This window comes from Nesoenas mayeri (genome assembly GCF_963082525.1).
Source record: "Nesoenas mayeri genome assembly, chromosome: 5".
NCBI classification, from domain to species: Eukaryota; Metazoa; Chordata; class Aves; order Columbiformes; family Columbidae; genus Nesoenas; species Nesoenas mayeri.
In genome coordinates, this window is record NC_137548.1 from 39,879,560 (window position 1) to 39,895,524 (window position 15,965).

A 15,965-nucleotide genomic window follows, 5' to 3' on the forward strand; every position below is an offset into this window, starting at 1 on the left:
TCACCACCCTGTTGTCAGCCCATTTCTCTACCTTGTCATAGTCCTGAGTGGCAGCCCTGCCTTCCAGCATGTCACTCATGAGCCTGCTGAGGGTTTGCACTGTCCCATTGTCAAACTTGTTGAAGACATTAAATGGTATCAGCCCACAAGGAGTGCTGGTCGTAGTGGGCTACTCTTGACACTTTTGAACATGAGACCACTATCTGTTGGAAGTCTAAGGATATTGCTGCCAGAAAAGATGCCTGCAGCCATATATGTTTCTATTAAAACCTAAAGGCTTTTGACTTTTGAGTCTTAATGCTATTTTGCTGTTTCCTTCCTCACAAAAACAACAAGGAGATGGTACAGTACTAAATGCAGTGTGATTAATTCTTTTTTAGCAGAGTCGTTTATTGCATTTGAGATGAGTATCCTTCTAACTGGGAGAACAGGAGGTTACAATTAGTGTGCACCATTTCTTGTGTTGATTTCAGTCTGTATGATTGTTCTTGTTTTTGTTCTTGTACCAGGGCAACACTGGTAGCAGAGTTGGTTCAAAGGGCTGAAGTCATGTTGCAGGATAAAGTGAAGGAGAAGGATGCTAATCATGACAAGCTGCTTGAAGAGGTGTGCGCTCACCTGTATGAGGAAGGGGCCCAGGCACTCATCAAAGGCAGAGAGTAAGGAGGAAAAGTTATTTAAACTTGTGCCTTCCCTTGTCATCTTACTGCAGAATCTATAAGCCTAATTTGGCTAGGCCTGTCATGCTCAGGTTCTGGTGATTATAAACCCTGACCTCTGCTCTTCTTAGGATGACTGCCACGCCTCCAGACAGTTAATGCCATGTTTGTAGGAAGGAACAAAGGTGCTGTCTGTCCTTCTGCATCCAGCTCCAAGTGGACATGCACTTCAGCCATTGTATTTCCCCTCTTTGGAAAACTGAGTATTGTAGCTTGGTGGCTTGTAATTGTGCTTTCCTATCTGGTTCTTTTGGTCTGACTTAATTCATTGCAGTCTTCCAACCGGTTTTGACTGTAAGAGCATGTGGAAGTTGCTACAGTAATGAATGTCCGATTGTTGACCAAGAAATTTGACTAATCCTGTGGCGTGTTTTCTTTCTTTTCTTGCAGATTTTGCAAAAAGAAAGGTCCTGAGGCAGTAAGGGTGTTATTGCCAGAAGAGACATCTGCAGCAGTACGTATTTTCACTAAAACTTGACTTTAAGTTTGGACTGTTATCACTTTTCCATTGCTGCTTCACTTATCCCTTAATGGCTTAGGAAAATGGAATCTGTTGATGCCCTCTTGTGAGGAATAACAGCAAAGGAGAGTCACCTCTGCCAGACTGCCATGGATATTCTGGTTAAAGTTATATTCTAGCCTGTACCTAACTGTTGAGACTAGAATGGTATAGAAATTGCATTCATCTTGCAAAGATAATGCTTTTAGTATCAACTTCCCCAAGCGTTTATGATGTTTATATGGGGTTTATGAGATTTGGGAAATCAAAATGGGTCAGTCCTATTGCTCAGAGTAGCAGTTCCCCCAGAGGTGGTGGTGCTCTGTTTAAATGTTGGATGCCAAAATAAAGCTTCTTTCCTCTAGACTTCCTTCTGACATCTCACTGACTGCAGTGCTGTGAATGTTAGTAAATCCCCTGTCACTTGTTTATCCTCCCTGTGAAGGTTTTAAGTAGCGCAGAAGACATTGCGGTGGAACTGGCTACTGAGAAAGCCTGTGGCTGGCTTTCTGCCAACATTGCAGGTGAGTCTCCTTACCTTGAACTAGGGCTTCTAATGTGTGTCTTGTACTCTTTTTCTGAGATCAAGGAGTAGAATTTATTCCAGTGTTATAAAGTACTTGGTCCTACTCATTTTTCTTTTAGTGGTAAACGTGCAGTTGCTCTGTCCCACCTTGTTTAGGTATAAGAGGAATGATTTCTAGCTCCAAGAACCTTCTTCAGGGATTTTTCAGGCTTGGCCCATGTAAGTGATTTTTAGTTATGGAGGCTTATAGGATGGTGAGCATGAGTGCTGTGGAAAGCTGCTTCTGAGTATGTCATCTAGGCTGAAGTTGTCTTAACACTTCAAATATACAATACAGACAGCTGTTCTCTCAAGCCATCTAATAGTCCTTCTGTACAGAGTGCTTCTGAAATACTCTAATAGTGCTTTGGCAACACTTCAGGATCCCTGGAAACCTAATGTTTCAGGAGGTTGTGCCAAGAATCTGGGGAGGAATATCCAGCACCATTTGCAGCAGCAGGAGTTCAGTGTTTTGGATGCCGGTCAAAATTTATTTTGGTAGAAAACATATGGCTTTCTTGGGCACAGTGGTTGAACTGGTATGATCATGCTGATTCAGCTTTCTACATTGGCATTGCTTCCTGGCTTAGCTACTGTGTTCATTAAACCCGCTGAAATATCTTGAGGAAAAATGAGTGGCTGCCTTGTAGAGCTATGGCTTAACATGCTCAGAGTGAGAAGGGTTTCAGAGTGTAACCTGTCTTCTCCTCATTCGCCATGGCCCTCAGAGTGAGGGGCTAATACAGGTGGTGTTTGGAAAGAGTTGTCTGCCTCAGCTGAAGTAAACAGGATTTGTTCTCTGTTCTTTGTAGCCCTCATTAAAAGAGAAGTGAAGGCAACCTTCAACAGAATGCTCAGAGTCCCAGGACTTCCCCTGCCCGGTGAGGATGCCCTGGAGTTGAGAAGGGACTGCCCTCCAGGCTGTCAGCACCGCGCTCCCTTTCCCTCCCAAATCATCAATGAGATTAAGGTACATAGTGTTCACCTTCTGACTTGCCCTAACACCCTTTCTATTTTTCATCTTGGTTTTTTTTGTGTATTTTGGGGTTTGGTTGGTTATTGGGTTTTGGTTTGGTTATGTTTGTGTGGTGTGTGTGTGTTTGGTTGGTTGTTTTTTAAAGGGATGTTCTGGTTCTAAGGAACTGGCTGTGAGGAGTGTTAAGGAAGCATGATGGGGAGATCTTATGTTTTTTTCATCCCCCTGCTGTCTGTGTGTAGATCACAGTTCTCTGGTCAGGAGTAGTGTCTTAAATACAGCATTTCTGGTAACATTGCAGTGACCTTTTTGATACGAGTAGCATAGAAACCATAGTGTGGTGAACGTTGTGTACAATTGTATGCTGGAGAGCCAGTATATTAAAATAGCTACTTTTTTGTAGACCTGCTCTTTTTACGGAGGGTCTCCTGGTCTCCATTTAAAGTAAGTATTTCCTGTTGGTCCTTTCAGTTCTATAGTACTCGGTAGACTATTCCCTCTTATACACGAAGAATTCTATATTGAATTGTCAGATGAATCTGTACAAACGTGTTGAAAGATTTTTGCCAGTCTACATGTGCACCTTCATTCAGCTACAATTAGGGTGGACCAGAATATCTTAAAAAGACAGTGGTGGTATGGAGTTCATTTCAGCCTTAGATCCAAGCAATTTTCTGTTCAAGCTGGTTCAAATTACATTTTGGTCTTTTTTTCCCAGGCTTTTAAAAGGTCACTGCACTTATAAAAATTATGCCATTATATAACCTGTGTGAGTAACCCGTGAGGAAAAGAAGAATTCCAAAAGCCTCACTTTTTTACTGTTATGCATTCTGTCTATTATTTTTGCTGCTTCTTGTCTGAGCCGTAATACTGGATCTCACTGTCATTGCATTCCCAGCAATTGTGCAAGAATGAGTACGCATCCTTTAACATTTTCTTGCTTGAGCTAAAATAATAAGACAAAGGTAAGGTATGTGAGGAAACCAGGGGCTTTTTCTGTAAACTGTTGCTTTTTGAAGATATTTTTAAATGATATCTTGAGATACAACTTTATTTTTTATTTTTATCTTGGGTTTCTGATACTGGCTGGTAAATTGTTGGTGATGGAAAGTGCTACCACATGTAAGATTGGCTAAACCAGTTTTTATACCATAAATCATTTAGCACTCTTCATACACAGCTTTCTGTTGACACTGAAGCTGCCTTGACAGTATCAGAGGACTCTGGATTTCTGTAGCGCTACTATCCTGAGCTTGCTTGCGGTGCTGTCAGATTTATCTAGAGCTTTCAGAGCTAGTTACTTTTAAGGAGGATGAACTGGTTGCCCTCATTGACCTGGACTTGATAACATCAGTGAGAACTATGGTAGAAAATCAGACCTAGGTAAGGTTGTGAAAAAATTCAGCTTTAATCTGTCTTATGAAATGAGGAGGCTACTACCTTTTTTCTTTTTTTTTCCAATGAGGACCTGAGGATGAACTGCTCTGTCATGGGGTCAAAGATCTGTTTGTGGAAGTGCAGAACACTAACAGGTGAATTACTGCTGTCTTTTTTCCATCAAGGATGTGCTTTGTATTGCCGTGGGCCCCCGGGATGAGGCCGAAGTGATTGACTGCGTCTGGCTGGAGAGCTTGCTGGGAAGATTGAGTCAGACACTTCGATGCAGAAAGGTAGAAGAAGCAAAAAAGCAACAAAAAACCCCTTGGACCACTTTGAGCTGTCTTCATTCCTGTAAACTTGTGAGCTTGCCTTGCCTCACAGTTGAGTTCAGTTAAATGTTTTTTGTCTGAGCTCATATGTGACAAGGTTGCACTATGTTGGTTTTTTTTTTTATACTGTGTAGATCTACTTGTTCCTTAAAATTAACCTTTGTGGATCCCCTTTTCATAAATGATCTTTTCTTGTATTGCAGTCTTTAAGGGTCACCTGATTACAGCTCTGTGCTTCTTGCTGTAAATTGCCTGCTCCTCTCTGATATTTTTATCCCTTGTGAAGCCCTGTTTTGTTCAGTGTGCAGTATGGGGACAATGATACAACTTCTTTTGTATTTTACAGTTCTTGTGTCCCACATCAGAACAGCAGCTGGCAAAGTGCACAGTTGAGTTGGCCTCTTTGCTGGGTAAGTCAGTGATTATAAGCTATTTAAGACTGGACTCTGTTATTACAGTTCTCTTAAATCCTTGGGATCAGAGACTTTAGCTTGTAGACCTCATGGATGTTTGATTCTCTAGTGTCATTGAGTCTGTAGGGTTTTTTCTTTCAGTTTTGGTAGTTGCTCTTATTCCCTTCCACCTTCTGCAAAACAGCATTGAACTGTGACCAACCATCCTTCAGATCTGTTGTTCTCATTCACATCTCCATTGTTTTTTATTTATTGATACCTTCATTTAAATATGTGATATATTTTCCAGTATTTCTGCCTCTGAAAAGTTGTGGCTGAGTTTTGTTGTTTTGTTTTGTTTTTTTTCCTCTAAGAGGAAGGGCCTGTTCCCTTAAATTATATTAAGTCTCCTTTTTTTGTCTTCACTCCTGTGAGTGTTTTCAGTTTTGGTGTGGTGATTTTCTTTTTTGTTTGTTTGTTTTATTTCTCTTTTTTTTGTGTGTGTTTCATGTGTATGGGTTTTGTGTTTGTTTTGTTTCTTTCTTGCTCTGTGTAAAATACGATGTTTTTCTCAGCTGGAGCTAGGGATCTGAATGCAGGTGTTTTCTCCCTGGGCAACCTTCTAGTTTCTTAAGAAACTTTATACATGGTTCATTCTTTTGGAAAGCAAAATATTGTGAATATTGTGAAATTTCATTGTGGGGGGCAGCAGTGTAAATCTGCCCCGTTCCATTAGCCTGTCCCAAGGAAGATCTGGATCTCTTCCCTGTGTATGTTTATCTGCAGTTAAACACTGTTCAGTTTTACTTTCTCATATATGAAGTTATGCAACTCTTCCTATAGTCGAAACTATGAACAGCTGTTTAATCTGTTTATAGATTTAAATGTTTTTCGACTGTGTTACTCTCCTTTGGAGTAACACTTAGGTCCTCTTTTATTAAACACTAGGCTGACTTTTGTTTAGTGAGTCATCTGTTAAGACTTGGGACTATATGCCAACCAAATGGTATTCTTTATCTGAGTAGTATAAATCTCTTCCTATGCAATACTTGTTTATATTGTTTTAAAGCTCATAGTTTTGCATGTTTTTAAACTCCAGCCCTCTTGGGTTCACTGGTTTACACTCACTGAGTGTTTTTGCTTCAGTGGTTGTTTAGGTACCAGTTATGCAAAATGTGCTGTTGGACCAAGATTATGACTATAAGAGAAAATAATGCAGCGGTAGAATTTCACCTTTCTTTCTTTTCTTACAGTTTCAGATCATGTTCCTCTGAGTCTGGAGATCAAGCCCCCAGAGAAGGGCTTTGAGAGGCTGCGTGTAAAGAACAGTCCCACCTATGGCCTTCTAAAAGTGCTGCTTTCTGTCTGGAAGGAGGACTTTGGAACACCTGTTCCTGTGCAGCTGATGTTCAGCAAGAAGAACGTTGGTTATCTTGCAGAAGCTAAGCAGCGAGAGGTAAATTTATTCCCATCTATGGAGCTGCCAGTTATCCTGCCTGATATGAGATATGGATGTAAGAGCTCTGCCTGCCCGTGGTGTTCACTGATTGCTCGTGTGAAGGAGGCCAGCAGGGTTTGGTCTGCTGTTAGCCGGCCTTGTTTCTGCAGGGCTGGAGAAAGAGAGGCCTGTGTAGCACTGGTCAGTGTTTGATACCTGTCTGGTGCACACAGTTACATTTAGGAACAAACAGCAAAATAGCCCGTTTGGCTTGGGAGCTTATGAAGACTTAAACACACGACTTTGTAATTGGTTGCATCCGTGTCATTTATCACCTTTCATTTTCGCATGCGTATTTGTGTTATAAGATCCCCAGCTATGAAGTGGAAAAATCACCCTGTTTAGTTGCAGGCTAAAACCAGCTTATTTTGGAAGGTAGGAAAATAATTTTTCAAGCTGTTCTTGAACATCCAGGAATTAAATACTTGGTGTGTATGGAAAACTGAGAATTAGACATTTTGAGACTTTGTGGTAGGATACAATTTATGAATTAAAGGAATTTTATTCACTCATTTTGGATGTTGCTCTTTGGTGTCCTTCATTGCCATACCCAGATAGATAACGTGCTTTGTCCTTTTGCTCCTTTTCTCTACATTCTGATCCAAGAAAAACAAATTGTATAAGGATAAAAAAACAACAACAACAACAAAACCTAAAACCCCATTTCTTTGAGTTGTTGATTTTTTAATTTTTTTTTTCTCTTCTGCAGTGGGATTTGTTCCTTTTCATGCTTCATGGTCTTGTAGAACATGAACTAATGAGAACAAGCGAAATAGAGAGTTGCTTGCATAGCCTCAAAGAGCTCCCTTGGCCCTCAGTAAGTAATTGGATGTGTGTGAAAAATAAGTGAAATAAAACGTAAATCTACATTAACAGTCAATCCTTGTATTCTCTTTAATGTAGATGAAGCCCGTAACCTTCCCTATGTATAGTTCCCACTTAATACGGCAGCAGGACTGGTTTCCAATAAGCTTGTTTACTGTTACTAGCATGTGGCAGAACTGTGTACTTGTGTGAAACCCAGCATTACCCACACAGTGGAAACATTTCCAATAAAATTGTAAACCAGTGTGGAGACCAGCTGGCCAAGTTACCAGTTCTACCCTGAATGTGTTTGCTGTGCTGTAGCTGATAATGACATGGTGGGAAGGGTCTTAACTGACCAGACTTGCATTTAAACCTCTTTGCCTGCTACCCCCAGCATGTGAGAGGAGTCAGACTGTTCTAGCCAGAGTCAAAATGTAGGAAACCACCTAACATGAGGGTCACAAGGATGGAGCCAGGCTCTTCTCGGTGACAACCAATGATAGGACAAGGGGCAGTTGGTACGAACTGGAACACAAGAGGTTCCACTTAAATATGAGAAGAAACTTATTCTCAGTGAGGGTGACAGACACTGGAACAGGCTGCCCAGGGAGGTTGTGGAGTCTTCTCCTCTGGAGACATTCAAAACCCGCCCAGACACATTCCTGTGTAACCTCATCTAGGTGTTCCTGCTCCAGCAGGGGGATTGAACTAGATGATCTTTTGGGGCCCTTCCAATCCCTAACATTCTGTGATTCCTTGATAGAAATTGGCAGTATTTTAAGGCTGGTGAGCGTTTGCGTATCAGAGATGTTTAAGCATTTTAAATTGGGGCAGTGATCATTTCTGAGAAGGGTGTGGAGATTAGAGGGGAAACTGAACGTTGATTGATCTTTGCAATCAATTTTGTAGCTTGACCAGGCTTCCGCACTTGCAAAATAATTAACAACATGTTTAACCTTGTAGAATTCTTTACTAGAAAAATTAAGCCTCTTGGTTGACATTTGTTAATAAGGCTTCTCTGGTTTGTATCTGTTGCAGGACTTCTTAAAAGAACTGGAAATACTGTCCAGAGTATTTATATCAGAACATCATAAAGAAGAGCTCAGGACTAGCCCCTGTGAGCTGACCAGACAATCTCTAGGTACCGTGACAGCACAGAGTTAGTGGAGGCGGAGTTTCTGTGGACAGAAATTACAAATGAAGATGCAAACGGCATTTCTGGTGTTTCTGAGTGCGTTGGGAGCTCTTTGCTGGGAGCGTACTGCAGATAACAGGTCACACTGTGCCAAACCTGCACTGGTCTTGCTGTTCACGGACATTTTGCTGTGCTGACTCTGCTGAAGGATTTACATCAGCCAGTGCATCTCCAGGTCAAAAGTACTTTAAGCACCTTGATTGTGGCTCAGAGCAGCCATTTTATACACTCAGACACTTGTATTTGCACAGCAACAGGCTGTGACTCAACCCAGGAATCGATTCAAGTGGACAAGTTACTTCGTGATCAGAGAGACGGTCTCCTGGTGGCCGTCTCTTAACCTAATGTGGTTTCTCATCCTGTCAGAGAAGGGAAAAGGTGAACCTGTATGACATAGAGATGAACCTGTATTTATTTTTCATTGTAAGCTCAATTTTGAAGGTTTGATCTTAATTTTTTTAAGACTCATTTTAAAAGTTAAACCATATTAAATATATACCCCAGAACATTGATGGCATTATTCTTAAATGATGTAGACGCTGAAGTGTTTTTCCATCTCTTGTTGGAAATGCAACTTGTAATTTCCTGGGGATTTAAATAGAAATAAGGGAGAAAATATCTGTTTATATTTTTTATTGAAGAAAGTATTTTTAAGACACTGTTATATTATGTGAACATAAACGGCATCTGACTGCTATTAACTTTTTTATAATCCTTCTTGCCTTGAGTTTGCGTTTATCAGACAGGAAGTGCTGCAGTGAGAAAACTACAGCCTTGGAAGAGCAGACACCAAAGTTGTGAAAAATCCCTGTGCCAGCCCCAGCGAGTGAGTGTGGAAAGGAATCCTTGTGGAGAACAGGGGCTGTTTCCTGTCCCTGCAGGTGGCTCATCACCAAGGGGGTGACGTCCTCTTCACCCACCCCAAGTATTTCCTTGAACTGTGGTTTGTGGTAGGGACTGCTGGTGGCTGGCACAATATAACTAGGTGCTCATTATAGCTGTCTTACGGGATGTTTTTTCTTCCCCCCTGTAGCAGTGAGGATATGATTTCCTTTTGTCTAGGATTGTCCTATTAGTGCAGCTTTTTGTTTTGTTTTCAGATATCAAATTTTATGTTATGCAAGAAAAACATGTGAAGGCCAGGGCTTTTCAGCTTGCTCATTAAGTTAGCTCTTCCTTGTATAAGAGGGTGAAAAAGGTAACACCTTGGAGTCGGTGATTTAAGAAAAACCACGAACAGACCTAATTAGGTAGAACTGTGGCTTCTATTAAAATATATTGGCTACAGAGAGTGAAACCATAGAGGTGCAGCAGTGTCTGAACTGTACTGAGCTTTTTGTTGGTTACTAAGCACTGCATTGAAAGTTTGGACGTGTTCCATGTGCATGCCTTATTTGAGGGGTTTTCTGATGTGCTTGTAGCAGAGAGTCCCTAGAAGCAGCCATGCTGGGTATGCAGCAAGGACATGGTAATACAAACTGAAATAGCAAGTACACCATATTGTAACATACCTGCTCCCTGAGGCTGAGTATTACATGGCAAATTGCTGCAGATCTCATTCAAAGTTATTGTTCGTCACAATAAATATGATTAAATTACCTGTTCTGTGTTCAAGCTGTTATATAACCTCTTTGTACTGGGCCAAAGTACAAAAAAGGTGCCTTGCCACAAAGCAAGAAAGCATAGTAACCTCTCCTGTCCAGCCTCATGCTTCTCTGCTTGTACTGAAATATAACATAATTTTATTAGATAAGAGAGGTGCTATTGGTGGAAGGGGGAAGAAGCTGGAATTCATTATTTTTAAAAAGGTCATCCCAGCTCTGGAAGTCACTTCGATATTGTAAAACTGTTTGCATAGATCCCATGGCCACAGCTGTTTTCATGGCATCTACACACCTGAATTATTCTTCTCTAACACAACATGCTTGGAAATTTTTATTTAAAAGGTGATCAAGCCCCAGGAGCAGTTTGCTACTTCCAGAGACCACAGGTGTGCCCTGTTGGGCAGAAGGGAGTTCTACAGTGGGAACCAGCAGGTAAGAAACACCTCTGTTTGTGTGTTCTTGTGTCTTAACGCAGTTACTCTAGTTCTTGGGCATCGCATGGTACTCAGCCTTGGTTGCTCTGCAAAGCCAGACACCTGACTTGGTAACTAAACCTTAAGAACAGTTGTAGAGCTCACTGTTTCTGCCTAGGGAGACTCGGCAGTGGGACCACTCTCGTGAGGGCGTGTGACTCCGTGCAATCCCAATGAGCTCCTCTGGATATGAGTCTCCCACAGCATCCTCACAGCTAAATTTGACAGTGTGGTCTGGACAATCAGGTAGCGAGGTGGACTATGAACTGGCTGCAGGAAAGAAGTCAGAGAGGTGTGGTCAGTGGGGCAGAGTCTAGTTGGAGGCCTGTATCTAGTGGAGTGCCTCAAGGGTCGCTACTGGGACCAGTACTATTCAATGTATTCCTCAATGACTTGGATGAGGGAATAGTGTGTACTGTCAGCAAGTTTGCTGATGACACCAAGCTGGGAGGAGTGGCTGACAGGCCAGGAGGCTGTGCTGCCATCCAGCAGGATCTGGACAGGCTGGAGAGTTGGGTGGGGAAAGATTTAATGAAATATAACAAGGGCAAGTGTAGAGTCCTGCATCTGGGCAGGAACAACGCCAGGTTCCAGTATAAGTTGGGGAATGACCTGTTGGAGAGCAGTGTAGGGGAAAGGGACCTGGGGGTGCAGGTGTACAACAGGATGACCGTGAGCCAGCACTGGGCCCTTGTGGCCAGGAAGGCCAATGGCATCCTGGGGTGTATTAGAAGGGGGGTGGTTAGTAGATCAAGAGAGGTTCTCCTTCCCCTCTACTCCGCCCTGGTGAGACCACACCTGGAATATTGTGTCCAGTTCTGGGCCCCTCAGTTCCAGAAGGACAGGGAACTGCTGGAGAGAGTCCAGTGCAGGGCAACAAAGATGATTAAGGGAGTGGAGCATCTCCCGTATGAGGAAAGGCTGAGGGAGCTGGGTCTCTTTAGCTTGGAGGAGCCTGAGGGGTGACCTTATTAATGTTTATAAATATATAAAGGGTGAATGTCATGAGGACGGAGCCAGGCTCTTCTCAGTGACAACCAATGGTAAGATAAGGGGTAATGGGTTCAAACTGGAACACAAGAGGTTCCACTTTACATATGAGAAGAAATTTCTTCTCAGTGAGGGTGACAGAGCACTGGAACAGGCTGCCCAGGGAGGTTGTGGAGTCTCCTCTGGAGATATTCAAAAGCCGCCTGGATGCCTTCCTGTGTAACCTCATCTAGGTGTTCCTGCTCCAGCAGGGGGATTGGACTGGGTGATCTTTTGAGGTCCCTTCCAATCCCAAACATTCTGTGATTCTGTGAGTGCTTCAGGTGCTGGGCCTGGTCCCTGTGTGGTTCCAGAGGTTCTGTGAGGAGGAGAGTGGTGGGGAGTAGAGAGCTCACAGCAAGCCAGGTCAGAGTTTGTGACCTTCCTTCTATCTGTCTTTCCTACTGCAAACTCACAATTTGCAAAAGAAAATGAGGAAAAATGGCTGGACTCAGGAAGCAGCCTCAGCCAGTGCCTGGTTTCAAAACCAACCAAAAAAAAAAAAACCCTTTGCTTGGATAAGGCACTGTGTCACAGAAACCAAATTTAAGCAGTGACTGGCTTCTTGACTCTTATGCCACAAATTCATATTCCACGCACATTCCTCTGCAGGTTCAGTAGGAGACTTTTATCACATACTAGCCTTTATGTTATTTCTCCATCCAGCACAGTTCCATAGCTGGGTATCTTGTCTGAAGCAAAACAATGTGGAGCATGTTTTCCTGTGTAGAAAATACCATTTATTGTGGATATGAAAATAGCAATCTTGATTAAGAGCAGAGATGCGACAGTAGGTGGTACAATACAATTGGGTGGAACATCTACTGCTCAGCAGTAACTTACAGGAAGTTGGGTTTTGCCCATTGTAGATTAACAAATTAGGTATCAGCTGGGTTTTGATTTCTTCCTTCCAAGCAAACCAATGCCGTACATTAACGGGTACCATAAAATGTTATATTTGCAAAAGAAAACATTCATATAAATAGGCTTTTTAGTATCAATTGAAGGTTGTATTAAAAAAAATTACATTAATTCAATACCAATAAAAATAAAACTTAGCTTTGATAGCATATAAAAACGCCTCAAAACAAGCATATATAAATAACTTAATTTGTAAACATAGAAAAAAATCTTATGTATATATAAAAATAAACATCTGATGCACTGTACAATAAGACATTATCCTTCATAGGCACTGGAATCATTGATCAATAGGAGTCCCCCTAGATGGTTTTCCTACAAAAACTGCTTTATCACTAGTGCCATGTCCAAAATAAAAGGGAAAAAAAGCAAAGCACTGAGCAAATCCCTTGTGGATGTTATGAAGATCTCCCCTGCCTCCTCCGGCAACCCACGGAAGCAGCTCTGGGGACAGAGCCAATGCACCGGGCTGCCGGTTCTGCTCATTTTTTCTAGGGCTTTTCTGTACTGCCGCCTTCGCTCTTCCTTTCTTGGTTTCCACAAAAAGGTGGGGACTGTATGAAAGGTTGCAAATCTGGAAATCTGTCTTTTCACTCAGTTGCAGAAAACTTTGTGAGGGGTTGCCTTTTTTTTTTCCCCCTGGAGGGGCTATGGATGATGCATGACACTTGAAGTGAACCATGCCATGACTCAGTTTGGCAGGCTTTTAAGAAAAGGCTGAGCCTCACCAAAAGACAACAGCCATATATTGGTGTTAAGATTGTAACCATGACCATCTAAAGATAAAACAAAGCAAATTTGAAGTAAGTGAAACATTTTTGTTATTCTACCTGGTACAGTTTATGGGGGGGAAAAAAAGCCTTGGGCTGGTATGTCTCAAAACTGCTATTTTCTTAAATATCAATTTAAAATAGCTGTTGTCTTTTAAAACAATATATTAGTAACAGGAAGTAGTAACATAGAAGCTGGGAGCCAAAATTACACCTGTGCAAAGATATAATAAAAGTAGATCTTGGCTCTTGCACTCAAAGGTAAGAAGTGCAGCTAAGGTCACTGTGTGCTGGGGAAATGCATCTTTTACTGAAAGGAACTGTGTTAAAGTAGCAGATGCTGACACTGGTACAGTGGATGCTTCAATACATGTCTCACTTGACAGATTTAAAGTGCAACAGCTTCTTGAACAACGTGGGCTTTTTTGAGCTGAAGAAAGCATATCATAGCAGCTTTTATTGCTGATATAAGATACCTAAAGTGATTCTTTACTCTTGTGCTGAAGACTAAATGAAGTTATTCAGATATCAGAGTTGCTTGTTGTTTTGCTTTATTTTAGGAATACGTGATCAAACTAGGCAGTGTGTTGGACAAACATGTAAAGCCTGACAGCAGGATTGCTGGACTAAGCTCAGCAGAAATACCATGAGGTAACTGAATGGGAAGAGTCTGTATTCACTGCGGTGAGGCAGCTGGTCACGTTACTAGCAAGTGCAATAAGATGAGGACCAGGCTCTATTTTCAACCCTCAATACATTTTGGTAAAAGTGTAGAAGGGCTGACGGAAAAAGCCTTTGTGGAAAAATGCTGGAGCTACTCTTACTTGCAGGATTTAAATTCTAGAAACAAGCTGATTACTCAGTACTAATCCCTATTAATGATGTTGCTGTTTACAGCTGTCAGTTTGGTTTCTTTATTTCAAAGCACCTAGTTCTGCAGTGCAGTAAAACTGTGTCCTGAGGTGTGGTGGTTTCCACTGATGCTGCATAGTCTAGTGGCGATCTGAAACACCGTATGCTGGCTGCACGCAGTCAGCCAATTACGTGAGAATAATCTATCCAGGGTGTAGGAGCACTAGTGGATATCATGCTGTTTTACCTTCCCTTCTCAAGGGGAAGTACAGCCAGCTAGCTAAGTTATGTGATTTATCTACACAGCTGTGTCCAGGAGGACAAGTTCCCCATAAAAACTCGCTGGGTTTCTTCTGAGCAATGTTGGTTAAAATCAATGATCCTTTTTGTAACTATACTTCTGTATAGCCCAGTGTTAGCAGCTTGGCTCCATAAGTGAGACTTGATTGTGTCTGTCTCATGAGCTGGCATTTACATTACCCTTACAGATGCTCGTGGCTCTTTGCAGATGTTCAGCTGCTGTTAAGTGTCCAGGTTTGTACCAAACACTAACTAGCAAGGAAGTGCGCCAGGCGAGCGATCACCAGAGGCTGTCGCTTTGCCATGGAACTCAGGAGCCTTGCAGGGATAGCTGGAGCACCAAGGTCCACCTGCAGGAGTTAGAAGAAAGGCCACATTGGCATTTGTACCTGGTTTTGAACAAAACACTTCCCCAGCCTGGAATAACTGCAATATCGCAGGTATATGTTACACACAGAAGTTGTTTACAGCCAAGTGCTGTCATTACTGTGTCATTTGTATCTTTTCCTTTCCAGTTCTCCGTAGGCTTTCAAAGCTTTGCTATTTGATGTTACTTTCAGCAGGTGTGATGTGCTCAAGCACACACCTGATCAGATTCTCTCTGCATTACTCTACATCATGCCAGGTAACAGCATGAAGTGGACTTGTCTTGTATGGTCACTTCATAAACTTCATGGAGCAGCTCTTAAGTGTTCTGATAAATGTAATGGCTTTTTGTACTCGCAGTTGGACACACAGCAAAATCTTACCTGTGCCATGTAAATAACTCTGGTGATATCTCTTCCATTCACTACATCAGGTTCAAGTATCCAAGCACTTGGCAAAATCTCCCCTCTCACCACTTCTTTGCAAGGGTGAGGCATGGATGCATCATAGACAGACTGAACAGCCAAGACAGACAAGTTCTCCTGCGTATGACAATGGAAAGATAACAATGAATATAGTAACGTTTTCTTTGTTTGCCATGAGGCATATATCTCATATTACTTAAAAGAGCTTTTTTAATAAGTAGTAATATTTTTCATTTTATTTGTTATTTATATTTTTTGTCATCATCTGTCATGTTTGTAACCAGAATATACTGTGTTAACACTTGCGTTACTGCCTAATGGGGCTTTGGTTGATGATTGTCATTCGCAAGAGGGTTCTATACATAAGTCACTTGTGTCATATCAGCAGGGCTTCTCTTCCTGTGACAGTGTCACTGCTGGAGATATGAGCAGGGCCTTCCCTTCCTCTCTCCTTTGTCCTTGAACCATGAGCTCAGAACAATTACTCCACTGCTTCAGGGAGAATGTTCACTTTACCTCTTTGGCTTCTACAGTAATGCAGCAGAAATCCCGGGGTTGCTTCAGGTAACATAGGGAGGTATCGGTCACTAAATACACTGTGGAAAAAAAACACCCAAAACCAAAAACAAACAAACAAACAAAAAAGGGGGGCGGAATTAGACTTTGAGAACTACAATGTGTCACAGTTTTCACCCACCCCTTAAATACACATGCCTATTTTATTTGGACTTCTTGTTGCCTAAGAGCAGAGCTCTAGTAAACGTGGTAATCTGTTTTTAAGATGCTTCTTCAAGCCACTTAAGATTTATTTTGACTTTGAAACCACTCTCTGTAGCTGTACTTCTGCAGTGAGATGTGTTTAATA

The 15,965-nt window shown here is 41.9% G+C and overlaps 2 protein-coding genes across 2 annotated transcripts in view; one reads left to right on the forward strand and one right to left on the reverse strand.

Annotated features, from left to right (window-relative positions):
* Positions 1-8,329, forward strand: part of CDAN1 (codanin 1) — a gene marked incomplete at its 3' end in the record, with an annotated part of 37,376 nt that extends 29,047 nt beyond the window's left edge. Inside the window, exons 20-28 of the mRNA XM_080345440.1 lie at positions 510-659; positions 1,110-1,173; positions 1,664-1,742; positions 2,596-2,753; positions 4,322-4,429; positions 4,815-4,878; positions 6,114-6,316; positions 7,068-7,175; positions 8,204-8,329. Coding sequence (XP_080201566.1) covers positions 510-659; positions 1,110-1,173; positions 1,664-1,742; positions 2,596-2,753; positions 4,322-4,429; positions 4,815-4,878; positions 6,114-6,316; positions 7,068-7,175; positions 8,204-8,329 — 1,060 coding nt within the window. The remainder of the gene's footprint in view (positions 1-509; positions 660-1,109; positions 1,174-1,663; positions 1,743-2,595; positions 2,754-4,321; positions 4,430-4,814; positions 4,879-6,113; positions 6,317-7,067; positions 7,176-8,203) is intronic.
* A 6,228-nt stretch (positions 8,330-14,557) lies between these two features.
* The window catches only part of STARD9 (StAR related lipid transfer domain containing 9), a gene marked incomplete at both ends in the record, with an annotated part of 107,682 nt that continues 106,274 nt past the window's right edge, over positions 14,558-15,965 (reverse strand). Inside the window, 3 exons of the mRNA XM_080345740.1 lie at positions 14,558-14,659; positions 15,059-15,217; positions 15,617-15,696. Coding sequence (XP_080201866.1) covers positions 14,558-14,659; positions 15,059-15,217; positions 15,617-15,696 — 341 coding nt within the window. The remainder of the gene's footprint in view (positions 14,660-15,058; positions 15,218-15,616; positions 15,697-15,965) is intronic.